This window comes from Larus michahellis, chromosome 14 (assembly GCF_964199755.1).
Source record: "Larus michahellis chromosome 14, bLarMic1.1, whole genome shotgun sequence".
Taxonomy (NCBI): Eukaryota; Metazoa; Chordata; class Aves; order Charadriiformes; family Laridae; genus Larus; species Larus michahellis.
In genome coordinates this window covers 13740031-13758517 of record NC_133909.1, presented here as the reverse complement: position 1 = coordinate 13758517, position 18487 = coordinate 13740031, and the positions used below count along the sequence as shown (strand labels likewise).

General features: G+C 40.4%; 2 protein-coding genes across 11 annotated transcripts in view; both read left to right on the top strand.

Annotated features, from left to right (window-relative positions):
• The first annotated feature begins 1799 nt into the window (after positions 1 to 1799).
• Positions 1800 to 9244, top strand: APOH (apolipoprotein H). 2 transcript variants are annotated; one of them, XM_074607869.1, is made up of 8 exons: positions 1800 to 2268; positions 3434 to 3610; positions 4221 to 4317; positions 5703 to 5779; positions 6366 to 6554; positions 7160 to 7339; positions 7795 to 7992; positions 8843 to 9244. In XM_074607869.1, exons 1-8 carry the CDS (start codon positions 2205 to 2207, stop codon positions 8911 to 8913), a joined length of 1053 nt encoding a protein of 350 aa, XP_074463970.1. In that variant the 5' UTR covers positions 1800 to 2204; the 3' UTR covers positions 8914 to 9244. The 2 variants fall into 2 exon arrangements, with proteins under 2 accessions (XP_074463970.1, XP_074463971.1); XM_074607870.1 differs by lacking the exon at positions 3434 to 3610.
• A 4008-nt stretch (positions 9245 to 13252) lies between these two features.
• The window catches only part of CEP112 (centrosomal protein 112), a 171889-nt gene continuing 166654 nt past the window's right edge, over positions 13253 to 18487 (top strand). For 3 of the 9 annotated variants that reach the window (XM_074608019.1, XM_074608018.1, XM_074608016.1), the window contains exons 1-4: positions 13253 to 13551; positions 14485 to 14605; positions 15575 to 15765; positions 16455 to 16621. In XM_074608019.1, the coding sequence (XP_074464120.1) occupies positions 14506 to 14605; positions 15575 to 15765; positions 16455 to 16621 (458 nt within the window). In that variant the 5' untranslated portion in view covers positions 13253 to 13551; positions 14485 to 14505. Of the gene's footprint in view, positions 13552 to 14484; positions 14606 to 14702; positions 14777 to 15574; positions 15766 to 16454; positions 16622 to 17224; positions 17264 to 18487 lie in introns of all 9 variants that reach the window. The other 6 variants (XM_074608023.1, XM_074608022.1, XM_074608021.1 and 3 more) reach the window with 4 other exon arrangements.

The following is an 18487-nucleotide window of genomic DNA, read 5'->3' as shown; positions in this document are numbered from 1 at the left end:
TTTTAGGTTATGCTAGCGCAAAACCGGGAACACTTAGACTGCTGCGATACTGGTACTCCATGTATCATGCTAGCTAATATCATCTCGGGGGCTTCTTGCGCTACTTTCTCTGCTTGCAGCTACCATTTTTTCCTTAGAATATAATCCCGTTTGTGGTAGAGGCCATCAATCTGCTCTCTATTTACATGGTCACTAATGAAATTAAATTCTGCTTCGTGACTGGGTTTATCGGAGCTATAATAATAAATAGCACGTGTACTAAAGGAGTGGGTTGAATGCGATGGAAAATCAGATGCTATATCTAATTGCATACTATCACCAGATACAGAAAGAACTAGGTTGGTTTGCTCACGCTCTGCCAAGGTGAATCCATACAACAATACTCACGTCTTCACCAGGTACCGGAAAAGACACAGTTATTTGTAGCATACGTTCTACTGCTTCTTATTGCAGAGAAATATGTTTTCAAAAAGAATCACAATATTGTCAGTTATTATGCAGTTGTGTGAAACGCATACTTAAATATTCACTCCTCTTTCAGTTTCACATGCAATTATTGTTTTACTTTCAATTTTAATAGCAGTAAAGTTATCGCACACAAAATCTATGGAAAAATTAATGTGCACATAATTTAAGCCATTTCCCCCCCCTTCTTAAAGTGGTACAGAAAACTTTTCAGTTCATGCTTTTATGTGTGTGGTACATGGTAGAGCACGTTCTGCCATCTGCTGAGCACAGCGAGAAATGCTCACATGGTCAACACTGAAATGGATAAAATTGTGCCCATCTAGTCCTGTGCTATTTTAAACGCGGGAAAGAATGTCATGGAAATAGCAGGCAGACCTAAGGAAGGACTTAAACCAGAGGCAAGAAAGTTCATTACAGCATTGCAGTGTGCTGGGAGGGGAAAAGATACTTGTGGAATTTGGTAGAGAAAGAAGAGGAAGAAGCAGGCTGTGACAAATGGAAGAATAATCGGATGTAAATACAGAAAACGAAGTCAATTTTTTTCTGTTGATTTAGTGGTGGTACTTTGCCCTTTGGCACTGTGTATTTGGTAAATATTTTCAGCGGGACATTCATGGCATTTTCTCTCTGAGGAGAATAGCATGTTCCTAATTGTTTAATGTTGTAGGTAAAATTTGTGTTTTAAATGCAAACAGAAAAACTTTATAAAACAAAAATAAACAAACTATTTAAGATGACAGCAGTAAGAGTTTGACATAACCTAGCTTCTCGTTAGAGCTTGAAATGTCCCTCACTCCCCCTCACAGGCTGTGAGTCAGCAGGGAAGGAGGATACTTAGATTAGAAACGTCAAACTGTGGAACAATGATTACACAAATGTTATTTTGGTTGCACTTCAGATGCTCCTGCAGTTAAAATCTGCTAAATTAGGAGAACTGCAGTGATCAGAACCTCAGCTGATATCTGTGGAGTTTTCACTTGATGACCCCAAATTACAGCACCGAAACAAGTTTTTATACCACCCAAAAATACGATTTAAGTTTGACCCCCTTGTCACAAACAAGCACAGTCTAGAATCATTATTTCACTCTTCCTGCAGTGTTGGTTGCTCTCTCCACTGCTTTGAGTTATCTGTTAATTGAAAGATGCTTATTGGTGGCGTGAATCTGATCAAATAGGCCCCTGAAGCCTGAAGTTTCAGGCCAGATAATCATCTGGTGTAAACTGGCATGAAGTTGGTATCATCACCGGAGGCATGTGACAATACCAATGTCACTCCAACACTCTTCATTTCGCCTTAGAAAGATTTTGCTATAACTCTCAGGAATCTTTGGTACTTAGAAGTGTAAACGCTCGAGTGATAAACACAAGCTTCTTACAGTTCTATTATTTGATCCAATATCATATTCCAAACATCCTCGTCCTCTAAAGATGCTGAGAAGATAAGACTGTTTTTTCAAAAACATCGGTCCCAAGAGGAGATGCTCTGCAGAGACAAGCGAAGAGGAGATGTTTTCAGCCCAGACTGCTATTTGAATTCCTGCATTATGTTCGAATGCAACATGTGATGGCTGTTTCATCCTTTATCACAAGCAACACAAGGAACCTTTTCTCTTCTGTTTACTAGGATGGTAATAAAAACAAAGAGTTAATATGTAACCATCCTTTTGTGGATGCCTTTATTTTTAAGAGAAGAAGCGCTGGACTGAGGGTCATTGGGCTGGCGGACTGGCAGCAATGCACTCCCTGGCACTGGTTGCGTGCGTAGTTGCTCTGAGCCACTGCGCTCTTGCAGCGAAAGGTAAGCGCCTTCCACTTTCTAACAGCCAGTACTATCCTGAAGCGTGAATGAGGGAAGCTGGAGAAAGCAACAGGATTTTAAAGCCTTCAGACAATTCTGGTCAAGTGTTTTGAAGGGGAATTTTCTCTGAAAGCTATTTCCTCTCTTTCCCTTCCATTCCTTCCTCCATCGCTTCTTACAGTGAGATGAATTGCTGTATACAAAAGCATTAAATGGAGGAAACCAGAAGAAATATTGACAGACATTGTGGAAACCGGGCTGCCTGCATGCCAGGGGCATCGCGTGTGCCAGGACCTAACCTCGCTCCGTCCCTCTGCCCAACTCCCTGCTCACCTCGCTCTCCGCTCCGCCCCAGGGCTGCCCGGCACAGCTCCTGCCTTGCTTTTCTCCTCCTTTCCCCACGCCAAGGGCTATGGGCACTGTGTCTTGTTCTCTCTCCCTCTGTTTGCTGTGCATTTCTACAGCACGAGCTTGGTGTTCCTCTGTTCTCTCCCCACGATCTCGGCAGGAGCCTCTCTCCATGTCCTTGGCAGGAAGGCAGTCTGCACCCTCCGTTCCTCCCTTGCTGCTGCCCTCCTGTTCTCACTCTCCGGGTGATGAGTTGTTCACGCTGTCAACATGTTAAAGCTGGTTTGGAATCAGAACTGTCTAATGTAACAGAGTGTTTGCCCCACTGAACAGAAAAATTGGGGAAACCAGAGAAAAATAAACTAACTTAGGAAAAAAAATCATCTTATTTCAGGCTGACCCCACCAAATTACTTTAGATTAAAAATGAAATGCATTAATTTGCTTCTAAGTCCCTCTCACCCTCTTTTGTCCAAGATAACTTACCATAATTGACTCACTTTACAGAATACCTTCATAAATCCATTTTGAAGCAAAAGGCAATTTTAGTAAAAAAAAAGTGACACAAAATGTAACAGGGGCCACTGATAGAGCTGCCGAGGGGAAGAGGGAGAGCACATTTTTTTCTGGCTAATACCTACAGCAGCCATCAGCTGCCTCAGCAAGTTACGCAGCCATAGATCCCAGAAGGACTGTTTAGCTCGGTGCAGAAACATACTACGTTTGATGATAATACAGGAACCTGTGCTTCCACTTGAGAAATAAAAACAACTCCAACTTTCTGCCCAATTTCTTGTAAAGCGTCTCCTTTCCTCCAGTCTGTCCCAGGCCACCAGAAGTGCTTTTTGCCACAATTGATGTAAACAAAAGCGTGTACGATGTGGGTGAAGAAATTGAATATACCTGTAGGCCTGGGTTCGTCCCCAATTCTGGCCAAAGGAAGTACACCTGCCTCCCAACGGGCAAGTGGCCTCTCAATACCCTGCTGTGCCTACGTAAGTAAAACAAAATAAATGCTATTCCGCGATTTTGCGCCATCTCACCGACCTGCCATACGCTGACCTGAAAAGGGTATTTCGTAGTCCTTGTGACTAATCTGATATATTTAAACCGATACACTTCTGTTTTCCAATTGTTCTTCCCTTACCTGTTGGAAGACAGATGGGTGTGGGGGAGAAGAGGGGTAAGCAGCAGGGGAAGGATCTTCCCATACATGTCCCATGCTTTTCCTTAAGCCTCTGCTCCCGGATGGTGATGGAACTGGACCAGGACAAGGTGAACCTTAATCTGACTCAGCCCAGCAGAGCTTATACTCTAATGACGTATGCTGTTTGATAACACCTACATTTATTGTATCCCTCTTTGTTCATTTTTATCATTTCATTGCACAGAAGTTATTTTCCTCAGACAATCAAGTATTAAAAATTACTTCATCACAAAAACTATTATATTTTGAGAGAAACATCAGAGCTAGACATATGAAATGTAGTACATGGAAGTGGAGAAATGTGAAAGACACCAAGATCCCTATAAGATCAACTAATTTCCATTATCCTAACTTCATGCCTCATGAAATAATATCCTTTTTTTATCTTTAATTAACAGCAAAGAGATGTCCCACTCCTGGACCCTTGCAGCATGGAAAAATTGATTTTACAGACTTCCACTATCAGAGTTCTATAAGTTTTTCATGTGAACCGGGGTAAGCGTTCCCTTCCTCGTGCTGTTAAATAAATAACCTGAACTACACCATTACATTCTACTATCACCTGCTCCAGCACTGCAAGCCAGGGAACTTAGAAAACTGCACATAAAAACTAAAAAACAAAATTGCGTATCTGGTGATCCTCGTCTGTTCAGGCTTGGCTATAACATCTTAGCGCTTTGCTACTCCAAAGCAATGTCTTACAGATACAAAACCATCAAAATAGCAGAGATTTTATGCAAAGATTTATTCTGGACTGCTTTTCCCTGCTTTTTAAATCCTCTTATTACATCATGAGGTGAAATCCTACAGCAGAGAGAAGATAATCTGCATCTAAGTTGTTACGCTGTTAGGCTCTGCAGACTGAAAATTTTGTTTCTATGCATTTCCAAGCTCAGTAAATGAAAACATGAGGTTAATCCTAATTTGGTCTCCGGAGCAAATGCACTTTTACTCAAGGCTACTTGCCTGTTTTAGAAATGAGGATACATTTAAAGAAAAATAGTTATAGTGAATGCAGAGAAATATTTGATATTAGCATACCTTTAATCTTATTTGGGTAGTTAATTAATAAACAGTGCTTACCTGTGAAGGTCATAGGTGAGACATAGCATAGAGTTCACTGAAGAGTGTCAACAGCCTCAGCTACCTCCTTCTGCGAAACAGGAGCAAGACAAGGAATAAATAAATTCAACTATGACACCAAATGTAGCAACTGGACTTGATTTAATTTTGCTAATTTTAATTTACTGGTTTTCATCTGTGCGATACTGGAATGATAGATACATGATGAACATTTCTTTAAAATGCAGAGTAAGTGCCAATAATATAAATACAGAGGGTGGGAGAGATGCTTTTAGAGTGCATATGGAAATAAAATTGGGCTACCTGGCATTAAAATAAAATCATGCGCCTCAGTCACTTTAGTACTTGAGAGTGCTGAGTCCTTTGCAGAAGTGATCCTAATTGCCGTAATTATCTAGGAACTCCTCCCAAGAAACCATAACATTTACGTTAGCAATCACCCATTGTGATTGCTAATGTACATACACACACATACGTAAGTGTGAGCAATGCTCACTACTTACATATATCCACAGTATTAATCAGTTGTAGAAATTTGTATTTAAGACAGAACATACAGATGAAATGACAAAACATCTTGTTGTATCAGGCCTTTTGTCTCCATACTTGCAACACTCGAATACTAACTAGTTTTTGTGTTTGAATCTAAACTTCTTTTGAGGTCAGTAAGTGCCAGAAATAAAGATTTCAGAACAGGGCTCTTAAGTCTGTTTGTGAGAAATCTTTCTTGCAAAGAACTTCTCGATTCTTCTCTGCGTTCATTAAGCTTTCTGATAACCAGGTCTTTTTGTTTTCAGTTACACCCTCATTGGGACAAGAACGAGCCAATGCATGGCAGATGGAAAGTGGAGTGGCACTTTTCCACAGTGTCAGCGTACGTGTTTAAATACTAAAGAACTACTCTATCCTTATTCTTATTACAGAAAGATTCCTTTACATTGCACAGAATTACATCTACTCTTATTCAGAGGCCTCCTATACTGCCATGCAAAAAATGGTCAGGAAAAATCAAGAAGAACCCTGTATGTTTGGGTTTAGATGTGTGGATTCTACTTTTAGAGAAATAGAGTTTAAAGGTCTGTACAAAAGGCCAGGATCAGGGATGCTATTTACAGCTGAGGGTAAGATGCTTATCCACTCAAATTCATTCTCCCTGTGTATAAAAAGAGGATATGTTCATGCCTGTGCAACTGTTATACGCAGTTTCGCTATAACCTGTCCTGCATAAGCGCTTTACTGAAAAAGCAATATATTACATAATATTGTTTGAAAACATAGCAAAAATAATGTATTACATACTCTAAGGCTCCTGAGACTTTTAATCTGAATTTTTTGTTTTGTTAGCTGCGCTTCTGTAAAGGGCGGTGTGGGTTAATGTGGTTATAAGCATGTTGCTCCTGTGATTCTAGTAATAATTTAATCTTTAAGCTTTAATTTCTATGAATGCTGTGCTTTTCTAGCGGTGACTTGCGCACCTCCCTCGCTTCCGGAACTTGGAGTCCTTTCTTACCGTCATGTAAAACCTGGAAAGATTTTTAATTTCCTGGACACAATTACTTTTGAATGCGTACCTCCTCTCGCACTTATTGGGAATGAGACAGCTACCTGCATGGCCAACGGGAGCTGGAGCAGCATTCCAGAGTGCAAGGGTAAGACACTTACTTTTATTAACACCTAAAAATATTCCCTAGAATTGTATATATAAAACTATATGAACAATGTTAGTATTTTTTTTTTTTTTTTTACAATTGTTAATACAACCATACAGTAGAATTATTCTGAAAGTTAGGCTCGTGAATGCAAGGTGATTGCCAACATGATTGCACGCAACATGGGACTGACGAAATATTTACTGCAGGTATAAAGGTTATATAAACAAAACCTGCTAAAGGCAGTTCACAGTGCGGAATCAGAGCCTGCCCTCCAGAGCACAGCCACCATTCGATTCCACTAATTGGTAGGATTAATCTAAGAAATAGACAACCTTACCCTTAAGAACTTTACTGGTTTCAGTGAAACTATGCCACATTTAAGTAGTCTTTTGGATGTAACGGGCGATTGCAATAGATGTGTATTTAAAACAAGTAATATTTATTTATTGTGATTTTTTAAACTATCTTTCCTCTGGCTATGTTTTCCTGTGCAAGAGACTGAAATGAACCACCATGAAAGTTTTATGTATTTTTCAAAGTATATAGTGTGTCTTTTAGAACCGCAACATTGATAAAGCTTTGTTTTTGCTTTTGTACCGCAGTTGTCACATGCCCCACGCCAACAGGAATAGAAAATGGATTCATAGAGTTTGCTGTCCGTAGAACATACCACTATAATGAAAGCGTCAGCTTCGGCTGCCAGTCCAGCTACGTGCTGGACGGGCCTAAGCATTCCCGATGTGAAAAGACTGGAAACTGGTCCACAAAGCCAACCTGTAAAGGTATACATGCGCTATCTGTTAGAAACCACATATCACATTGAATTTTCCTAAAAGACCACTGCTCTGATTGTTGATGAGCTATTACACCTTTGTGCAAGGCCTGTCCTTGAAAGAAAACCGAAATAGTAATTTCAAGGCCCTGATAATCTAAGACGACTCCCAATGCTGAATGTTGTATGACATGATGTATCTGAATTGACTGCAATAATCAGCCATGGAGCTTTATTTCACCTGAGTATTTCCTCTCTTCTTAATATAATTAGAAATTTTACTGAGGCTGGATTTTCACTGGAAACTTTTGACCCTATACTTAGGGTTCTGAATTTCTTCAGCTTTGGAATACCAGCAAAAGCACTACGTATATCTGGGACAAATTATTTTTCATTCCAAAATGTCAGCTGTACAGATTTCTGATGGGCTCTAATCTTAATGCTTATAACTGGATTGTTTTACAGGCCCATGTAAAATACCAGTTAAGAAAGCTGTAGTATTATACAATGGTGAGAAGAAAAGAGTCCAGAATGACCTTAAGGAAGGCATTCAGCATGGTGAAACTATATCCTTCTTCTGCAAGAATAAAGAAAAATCCTGTGCCTATACCGTAGCTGTTCCATGTGTGGATGGCAACCTTACTCTTCCTGCCTGTTTCAAAGGTACAAGCTAGGCTAAACATAAAACAGCTTTTGTTGGTGGAATAACAAGTACTTTATGTGGGGGCAAGGTCATAATACATCTTCGAGCCCTATCTGACTGGCTAATTCATCTGCCTTATACTCAACTTCTTGGGTATTTAGGAAGACATGGCCTGAGAGAAGGCACAGCAAGGCTTCCCTTTTTGCACCAGAGCTTTGCTTTAGTCCCTGTTCTGTTCTTAGGAGGCGTTATTTAGAGGTGGCCTAGCTCAAACAAAACGCCATACGTAAAGCGTTCTGGGATTTCATGAATCCTTGGATCAACACCTTCTACAGGGGAAAAAAGCTTGAACATTCCTGCAGCCTTGAGAATCTGACGTGTTCACTCCTGTTCTGGTGCATTACTCCCATCTTACGCTGACCCGTAACACGTGGGTTCTGACTTAGAGAGCGTTAAAAAGCAGCTGCCAGCTGTAGTGAGGAATTGATGCTGGAGGAACTCCTTCCCAGGCACACAGGTTCTTCGGATAAATAGACTAGATACTGAAGCTTGTTAGCAAGAGGAAACGCTTTGCATTTGTTTTATCAATATTCCTTGCGTAGAATATTCCTTGTCAGTTTTATTGTTGTTTGCAAGTGAAGGAAAAAACACAGCCTATGCATGATGAAAACACCTTTCCTCACATTCAGCTTAGCTTCTGATGGATGTAGCTTAGCTTTCATTAAAAGAGAACTAAGATATTGCATTTCTTCTAGCAGTTTTACAAAGATGCAAAGATTCATTGCTCACCTGGCAGGGTCCATGAGACATATTGTTTTCAGATAGCCCATGTTTCAAGTATTTAACCTCAGATCTTCTTGTTTTCACCAGAACGTGGCTTTTTTTCAACTCTTGTGAAGAAGGACCCATCAGACATGAAACCATGCGAAGATGAAGCATGAATCGGAGAAGTAATACAGTACTAAATCTCTGCCTTATTGAAACAAAACATTACATGTAAGAGAGGAAAACTTAGATCCCATGAGTGTAAATTTCCATGTGAACTCTGGACTCTCTGTGAACGCAGCCTCAGCTATTATCCCTACCACCATCCCTCCCAGCCTCTTCCACAAGCTGTGACACATTATTGCAGCCCTTAACTTCCATTCTCTTTTCTCTGTCTTCTTCAAAAGCCCTGCAATACTGCTTCTCTTTCCGTATTTCCAACATTTATGCAATTGCAAATTACTTTCTCAGTAGCAGTCCCTGTACAATAAAGTAATTTTCAGCCAATAGTGTGTTCTTTTTTAACATTACCTAATCACCAATCAAATCCTTTAGCTCTTAACTGATTTATACAGAAAGGCCTTCATCATTAGTAATTAGCTGGGTTCTGATTCCATTACCGCTCCCCTGTGATAGGGAGTGGACCTTTAATTAGACAGAGGGTCATCAGCCTAGGATTTTCCAGAATTTACATAAGTAGAAAGTCTGAGATTTCCAAACAAGTTTAGAAGACAAGTATCCAAACACGGGTTAAATGTCAATACCATCAGATAAAGGGTTCTTTTACACTTTAAAAAAATAATTTCTGAAGTTAGTAAGACTATTTATGTTTTTGAAATTTTAACTTCACCTGAAACTGTTGTTTTAAACAACTGTTAATTTTTATCACTGTTTCAATATTACGCAATGTAACGGATTCCTTTGTTTTTAAAAAAAAGAGCATGGTACACCATTGAGCAATAGTTATGATTTCTGGTCATAAGCAGCTTTGAAGTAAACTGTACTCTTAATTTGATTTATGATACAAGTAGTTTCCTGGTATGATCCACTCTGGCAAGTTTTGTGCTTATGTCTGCATTTCCATTCAGAAAAAATAATGATAATTCCAACATACTAGAAATAGAGGAATATTTGTTGTACTTATAATAAATTGTGATGAGTCATATGTGGTTCCCTCTGAAGTATAAAAGCTTTTGCTGTGATTAAAAGCCGAAGCAAGCTACACAGTAAGCAAGCTACTGTAGAACTTTTTAAAAGGACCATTTAACAATAAGATCAAACTACTTGTAAGACCCTACAGCTACCATTAAAAAACTCTGAATACACTCTGCCCTTTTTTTTTGAAGGCTACACATGAATATTTTAATAGTATGACTGATATAATTTGTTCTTATACTTCCTATTTTTAAGGAGAGACCGAGGCAGCTATTATTGAGTATTTAATACTTCAGACCCATCAGTAATTGAATTCCCGAATTCCCTAATGTAGAGACAGACAGGCAAATTCAGGCTAGCAACTGCAGAGGGTATTTTGCTGGTACAATGCGCAGTGTGTTTCGGTTCCTAACATGTTTAACCGGGGTCCTCGAATGACGTTTGACTTATGGGCCAAGATATTCATGACTGCTTTTAACACACACATAGATCAGCTGGCAGGAACCTATGTGTTTGGAAATCCAGTCAAAACATTGTGTGGATCCACCTCTGGGGTCGGGATGTTCAAGATGGTAGCTGAGATACCAAACACAGTTTAATATTAACTTGTCTTTCACAGCAACACCCTGTGAAGTTGGCATAAGTGATGTTAGCATTCACTGCCACAGAAACGCTACTTTTCCCTGAAATGACTTGTATTTTGCACAATAACAGTTGCCCCAGGAACATTCAGATTTTCTAAGCAAATTTTCCCAGTTCTACTTACCCGTGCAGCAGGATAACAACTGATCACGTCAGCTGGCCCCACTTCCTAGCTGGATCTGCAGTATTTGAATATTTTAAAGAATCACCCTTAGGAGCCAATGTTCATACACTGAATTTACTATCTATTCTCCTGAAGCAAGAAGAGGGAGAAAAAATCTGTGACCTGATAAGTCTTTGAAGTGGTGTGGCGTTTGTGAGTCACAACTTTTCAGACATGAAAGGTTTGCTTAGAAGGTCTGAAAAATGTATCACAAGCAGAGGTGTTCCAAAGGCTGGGACGAGTGAGTGAAAGCTGCCTTTTCTTTTTTTTTAAGATGTTTGAAATAATGCCTTAAGCTGTGCTCATGTTACTTGTAGCAACCTGCTGAGACAGTTACAGAGATAAGAGAACATGGTAAAATGAGATAAAAAAAAAGTACTGAATGTATTTTACTTAAATGAAGGTATTTTTACAATTCAAATGGGGAATTTGTTCTGTATTGTGGTTGGGATAGCTATGTGTCCTACAATCGTGTGTCTACAGTGATTTCCTCCGGAGGATCAGCGCACACCAGTACTCATCACGTCCAGGCTGCAGCTTTGGCTGGAGACAAGACCTCGGTCATTTCTTGAATCTTTAGTTTTTCTTTCTTTTTGGACAGAAGTTATGCAATTGTCCAAATCAATGCAGGTAGGCTTCAACCTCTCTGGCCACCCTGCTCCGCATTGGTAAGGAGACCCAGAAGCTGGATCTACTCCCTCAAGACATTTCTCCTGCAGCACTAGTTCCAATTTCATTGGTTCTGCTCTGTCTCACGTTCTTTTTCACCTATACCAGCAAGTTCAGTTTTTCAAAGTATTTTGTGATGAGCACAACAGAGATATATTCAAATCTGAAGGCAATGTGCAGATATGAATCCATGAGCAGCAACATACAAAAAAGTTGGCTTAGAAATCCCAGCCCTTTTCAGTTGTCAAAAAGCAGATTTGCAAAGCTGGATAAAAATGCAAACTTATCACCATGTCACCTGGCCAATACGCTGATGTGCTGCCCTTGAAAAACCTACCTGGAAAGAGTTATGCTGTTAAGTCTGTTCAGCCTTTCATATCCTACCAACTAACAAAACTGTTGTCTGTCTCCTGTGATTTGGACTGACTTTCATAATTATTACGAAATTCCCAGGACAAATCTGAATATCTTATGTGGTGATTCAGAGGTGAAAAGTTTGTGAAGTTCAGCTCTTTGTGCAAGTGAGCCACCCAGTAGTCTTACTGTGTTGCAACAATCTACCACTATTTTAAAACAGATTAAAAGTTGTCATATCTTCAAAGATATCTCAAATGACAATTATTTTAAATTTGGAATTTAAAGATAATAAATATTAATTGTAATCTACTCATGAGGTTCTACCATGGATTAAATACACCATCACTGTTTTTTGCACTGCTTCTGTGCAAATGTTGATTTAAGGAGCTATGTGCACAATGAGTAGGCAATGAGTGTGGCTGTCACAGCTGTCACTGAATGAGCCCTAATGCAGAATCACTTCTGCTGAAGATCTGCTGAGAAATCAAAGAAAACAGCCAATTTTCTACCGTACATGTAAGAAATTCTTGTTTGATGTATATGTGCATGTGAATCAAGCTTAGAAGAGCTGAAGAGTTTACTTATTTGAGATAAAAGCACTTTAGACGCTACACACACAGTAAGGCCGGTGACAGATTTTTGGGACAGAGTTGGGGTTGTTCAGCTTGGACAAGAGAAGGCTCCGGGGAGACCTTAGAGCCCTTTCCAGCATCTGAAGGGGCTACAGGAAAGCTGGGGATGGACTTTTTACAAGGGCATGTAGTGATAGGACGAGGGGTAATGGCTTCAAACTGAAAGAGGGCAGATTTAGACTAGATCTCAGGAAGACAATTTTCACTGTGAGGGGGGTGAGCCCCTGGCCCAGGTTGCCCAGAGAAGCTGTGGCTGCCCCATCCCTGGAGGGGTTCAAGGCCAGGTTGGACGGGGCTTGGAGCAACCTGGGCTGGTGGGAGGTGTCCCTGCCCAGGGCAGGGGGTGCCACTGGGGGAGCTTTAAGGTCCCTTCCCACCCAAACCATTCTGTGATCCTATACGGAAATAGACATTGCCAATATCCAACTAGCACCAATTAAAACAAAGGAACACACCCCAAACAACCCAGAGCTCTCTCCCGCTGCTCCTGCCCCGTCCCCTCTCCTCCAGGCTCTCCTGCGGCGCTTCCCAGACTAACAAGGGCCCCTCAGGGAATGTCGGGCATCTCCCCCTCCTCCCTTGCTCTCCCTCAGGCGCTGCTGGGCCCTCTTGAGGTTCTTAATGTCCATAGATGACTGGGTGTATCAATAAATATTTATCTATGTACGCATATGTATTTTTGGGCAGAAGTGTTGGTTGTAGTGATGATTGCAGAGCTCAGTGCGGTGGGCCTGGCTGGGACAGCCCCTGCCGACCGTGCGCGAGGCGACGTTAATCACTTCAGACGCTAATTAACGACCACAGGCAGTGACTGTGCTTCTGCGGTGTAACAGGACCACCTTCCACACAGTTTTAATCTCTCAAGCCCAAGAGTTTCTTCCGTACCGCCTTGAGGGCACGAACAGCCCGCCCAAACCGAACCGCTCGCTCCCTCCCCTCAGGGCCCTCCTCAAGACCGGCCCCGAGGCGACCGGCCGCCCCAGGCTCCCCGCCCCGGGGCCGGGCCTGGCTGTCGCCGGCCGCGTCGCCTGGTAACCCGCGGAAACGGAAACGCGCGGGGCCGGCGGGGGCCGCCGGGAGCGGGGTCGGTTTGAACCGTTCGGCCGGGCCGGCTCTGTGTGGGGCGGCCGTTCCCCCGCTGAGGGGGGTCGGGACCCGCCGGCCCGGCTCGGCCCCCCGCTCCCTCGGAGAGCGAGGTAACGGTGGCGGCGTGTCTCGGGGGCAGTGTGGGGAGAGGGGCCGGAGGAGGCTGGCCGGAGGGTGCCCGGCCGGGGTGCAGGGCCTGGGGGCGGTTTGTGGCATCAAACTCCGCAAACTGGTCGTTCGCTGTGGTAAATCGCTACACATCAGCCCCGGGCAGACGCGGGGCTCGCAGGAAGCGGTTTGATAAAGGCCCTGAGGGAAGGGGGTGGGAAACCGGTTGTTTTCGCCCCTCAGGGAAGGCGGCTGGAGCTCGGAGCGGGGCCGGGCCCCGCCGCTCGGGGGACGCGGGCCGGGGTGGGGGATAACGGGGTTTGTCCGCAGGGAAGGGCCCCCACGGCTTCAGCTGTGGTGTTCAGCTTCCGTTGGCAAAGAAACGTGCTAATTGTAAGCTCAAATGTACTAAAAAGATGCATACTTCCGCTGGGAAATTAGTGGCAGATGACCTTAAAGAGCGTTCTTCTCAATACTCTCTTTACAAAACAGTTCTCACATTTTTTGGTTCTGCTACTTGTAACTCGTAGGCCATTTGCTAGTTTTCCTCCTTTTTCCTCTTTAAAAAAATAATACTAATTCTAAGGAATAGAAACTTATGAATATGGCTATGACAAATTCATTTCGGTGTTTTATATGTGCGGCTATGACAAAAATGCCTTTATGTGTTTTATACAAATTGTGTGTAATTGAATATCTTTTTGTGTGGTTGACTATTCATTTTCAAATCTGCACAAACACGTTCGTGTAGATTACGTTGAATATCTGTGGTTTGCAAAGAAACACTCTTATTTTTGTGTTTATTTGAACATAGCAAAATATTTAGTTTATTTTCTGTATAGCTCCAAAGCATGTCTTTGCATGGCCTAAGATGAACAGAGACTAATGTATAGTGGTATTTGATCTTTTCTACTTCAATGTGAATAATTTTGCAGGTTACTTTGTGTTCTTTCAAAATGGATGGTGAAGAGGAAATATGGGAAAAACTAGATGCAGAATTTGATCACTGTGTTGTGGATATGAAGCCTTATGTTCTAAAACTACAGCATAGGTCAGGTAAATATGGTAAAACTTACATATTGAGAAATGCTAATAACAAAATTCTAGGTTACTGATAACAATTATGTGTACTTCTGTCACTTTCTTTAACCAGACCCATAATGTCTGATGTAACAAGGCACTGTTTTGAGGGGGGGTTTTACACAACTTCTAAAGTTGGACTTTTAGGTAACTATTGCTGTTGTTTGAGCTTATCTGTCTTATCTTGGTGATGTAAATGTGCTTTTCCATAAATACATTAATGTTTCTATTTAAAAAAAGCTAATTCAGTAGAAATGAAAAGCTTCTAAATGGCATTTGTTTTGAGATTGTGCTTACAAAACTGCAAATGTTTTGTAGAGATAAGGTTTTTAAAATTCGGCTTAGGAACGAGCAGTAATATAAACAGCAATTAATAAATGATATTTTATAAAGATTAGAACAAACTGGTTATTATTAAGGGCATAAACCCTACAAATTAAGACCTTGCTTGTAAACATTTAATCAAATGAATAATTTCATCATCTGGTAGCAAAGCTTGTGTAAATAGAGATTTTTTTTTTTTAAATTAACGAAGATTTATTGTGTGTTTAAAATATTAACACTTATGCAATATGCATGTTGTAGTTAACGGCAGCTCTTGCAGTGAGTTCAGAACTTCTGGTGACTTCTGTGTTCTGTACTTAGAGATTGATTCCAAACATGCTATTTCTAGAAGTCATGTAAACTTCTGTTAAGCATGAATTTATAGAAAACATTTCCGGATGATGTAAATTTGAACTATTGTTAAATACTTACTTTTAATCAAAGTATTTAAGCATTTTTTTTCCTTGGGTTTGGTCATTTGGGGTTTTTTGTTTGTTTTGCTTTAAACTTTTGGATAGAAAGGAAACATCTACAAAATCGGTGACCAGTGATGGCTTCTGTTTTTTCGGTGTTTGATTTGCTCTGAATATGTATGGTGATTACATATATCTATATTTTTAGAACGACAAAGATGTGCGCTGTGGATTAAAAAACTATGCGAACCCTCAGGAGCAGGCACAGGAATAGTGGGAAGGAAGAATCGGAACCTATATGCAAAACTTTTGCTCCACATGCTAAAGCGAGGTGTGCTGGAAGGTCCTTTTACACATAAACCAGAAGCAGGAATACTGAAAACTTTACCTTCATACATGGTGGGTGTAACTTCACGTGAATGTGAAAAACAATTCTGAATGAGTTGAGTGGAATTCCATGTGGTAAATACAGGCATTTATGTTGCATATCTTGTAATTGGTGTTGGAAAAATCTTTCAGTGTGCAAAACCTCTTGAGACCTGTTTCTTCTTCAAAATTTGTGATTAAAACGATTTACAAAAATAGGTGTTCTTAAGGAACAGAAGGATAACTTTTGTCTAATTCTTTGAAAATACATAATAAAGGACTCTTGAGGTTATGTTTTGTCTTAATCAGCAGATAGTTCTTGTGAAAGGAAAAATGTGCTTAAATGAGGTGACTGTAGTAGTCTTTCTATGAAAGAAAAGATAACGGTATTTCACGTAAGTGGTGTTAAGCTTGCAGTTTGTTTTCTGAAGACCTAAATATACTGTGTCAATCACTGGCATCAACTTTAGTGAGATAACAGTCCTAACTTACGCTAAAATTTCCCATAGTTAGAGAAGTAAAGTACTGGAAAACATTTACCTCATTTCCTGTTGTACTAATTTCCGTGGGTTGGGGAGGTAATATTTGTACATCTCATTGACTTCATTGGAAAAAGAGTTTTTATACTGCAGATATCCCTGCAAGAAATGACATTAACAGTGTAAAGTATATATTTATGTAAATATGTTCTATTGTTGATTTTGCATTTATTTTAATTATAGTCAATTTATTTTGATGAACCAAATTCTACAAGAGTTCGGAGCAGTAGCCCAGACTGCTTACCTGACTGGGTAATGGGAGAACTAGGGAACGGTGAATCTAAGCATGAGGAATCATGGAAGGTATTTTCTAAAGAGGAATCATCTTCAGCAACACCACTTACGTATGGGTAAGATTTCTGTATTTATTTTATTTGGTATTTGATTTATATTTAATGGATGTTGGATTGGATAAGCTCTGTCTGTATGTTTGAATTTGTATGTATGAATTTATTACTCTCATGGACTCACTTGAATACAGCATTTGTACTTCATATACAGAAACTGTGGTAATAGCTACTAACTTAATGATAACTTTTGTACTTTTCTGTCATTACACTCCTCCATTACGTCTTCTTCTCTGGCTTCTGTAAGTCTTCTTCCATGTCATATAGCTCTATTACCTTTTGTCTTGTTCTCCTTCCCTTTCAGTTACAGACACTTAGCACAGAAAATCAATAGGTCAAACCAATAGTTTGAGAAGTGTAGCAGCAACTGAAGAGAGGGCTTTGTAGTGATTTGTACTGGTGATAGCCATGGGGTACTCATGACTTGCATGAAGAGCCTGTTTGCTAATGAAGAAATAATAACTTTTTTGCGCCATTCTGGTCTCCATCTTAACACTCTATAGACTTGGTAACATCCTCTGTAGACTTCAAATGTAGATAATAGCTATTGTTCTGACGCTCTTAAATATTTGTCAAATAAGCTGGTACTCTGGTTATGTTTTTCAGACCTCAGATATTATGGTGGCAAAGCACGGTGGTCACAAGGCAAGAGGCAGAATTCATACAAAATTCATACAAAAACTGGGAGAGGGAAGCACAGACAAGTGTGGACAGGCAGTAAGGAAGAAGTGATGTGGTAAAAGGCTGTATAGATGCAGAAGAGTCTCGGGCCAAATTTTTCTTAAAATAGATCAAAACAGTTGCTGTCCCTTTGGAGTTCTTGTACAGTCCTATTTTCTGCATGCTGATGTATGGAAACTGGAAAGTGGTATTAAGTAATAAAGCCGAGGTGGATTAATCTTCACTATTTCTATACAGTTCAAAATAAAAGGAATGTACAGTAAGCAAGTGATAAAAATGTGGGGAGAGTAAACGTATAATATTTAAAAAAAAATAGTCCAAGGTCATAATGCTGAAAGGAGCTTTTATATAAAATAGTTTTTAATGGCTTTTTTCTATAGAGAATAGAAATATAAACCAGCATACAGATGGTAGATTTACAGGATGTTCTATCATTGTTGCTCACAGATGTTTTAGAGGGATCAGAATGGTGGCTTCCTGCAGCTAAGCAAATTTTGCTCTTCTGTGACAAAGGAAGAAAAGTTAGATGCGCACAAAGAAAGAGGGATTTGATCCATCTTTTTGCGAGCATGTTAGTTCTTATTAAACACTTATCTGTTCGTCTTGTGTTTCGTCATGGCTTCTTCATGAAATAGCAAGATTTCTTCACATTTCCTGCAAGCTTCATGGATCTTGGATTACAGAAGGTCAGACCAGACCAGCTGTACTTGTTTAAACTCAGGAGGCTAAAAATCAGAGCTGGTGCCTGTGGGATACCCTGCCATGTTGTTTTGTTCTCCCGTGTGGGGAGAGTTGTTTGCAATGACTCCATCCTTGTCTGAACAATCTCTCTCCGAATTTGGTTTAAAATGTTTTGATTTATATCATGCTGTCTACTACAAATACATGTGCTTTGTTGGTGACTAGCATCCCCTGTGCCTAGATCCTGCATGTTTGTCATTAGGATAACGCAAAAAATCCAGTTTTGCTTATTTGCAGCAGAATTCTGAGTATGTAGCTGTACCTTGCTATGGCAATCCATCAGACAGTCTCTTTTTGTAGCTTTGCAAGAGCCAGTAAGATTAAGCTGCATCCTTAGTTCCAATCAGCTGGGTATAGAGTGGTTTACAAAGCAGGTAAAGGGATGAAATGTATCAGGTTATTAAGGCTTGTTTTCCTTTTGGCTTAGAAAAATGTTCCTGCAGTACT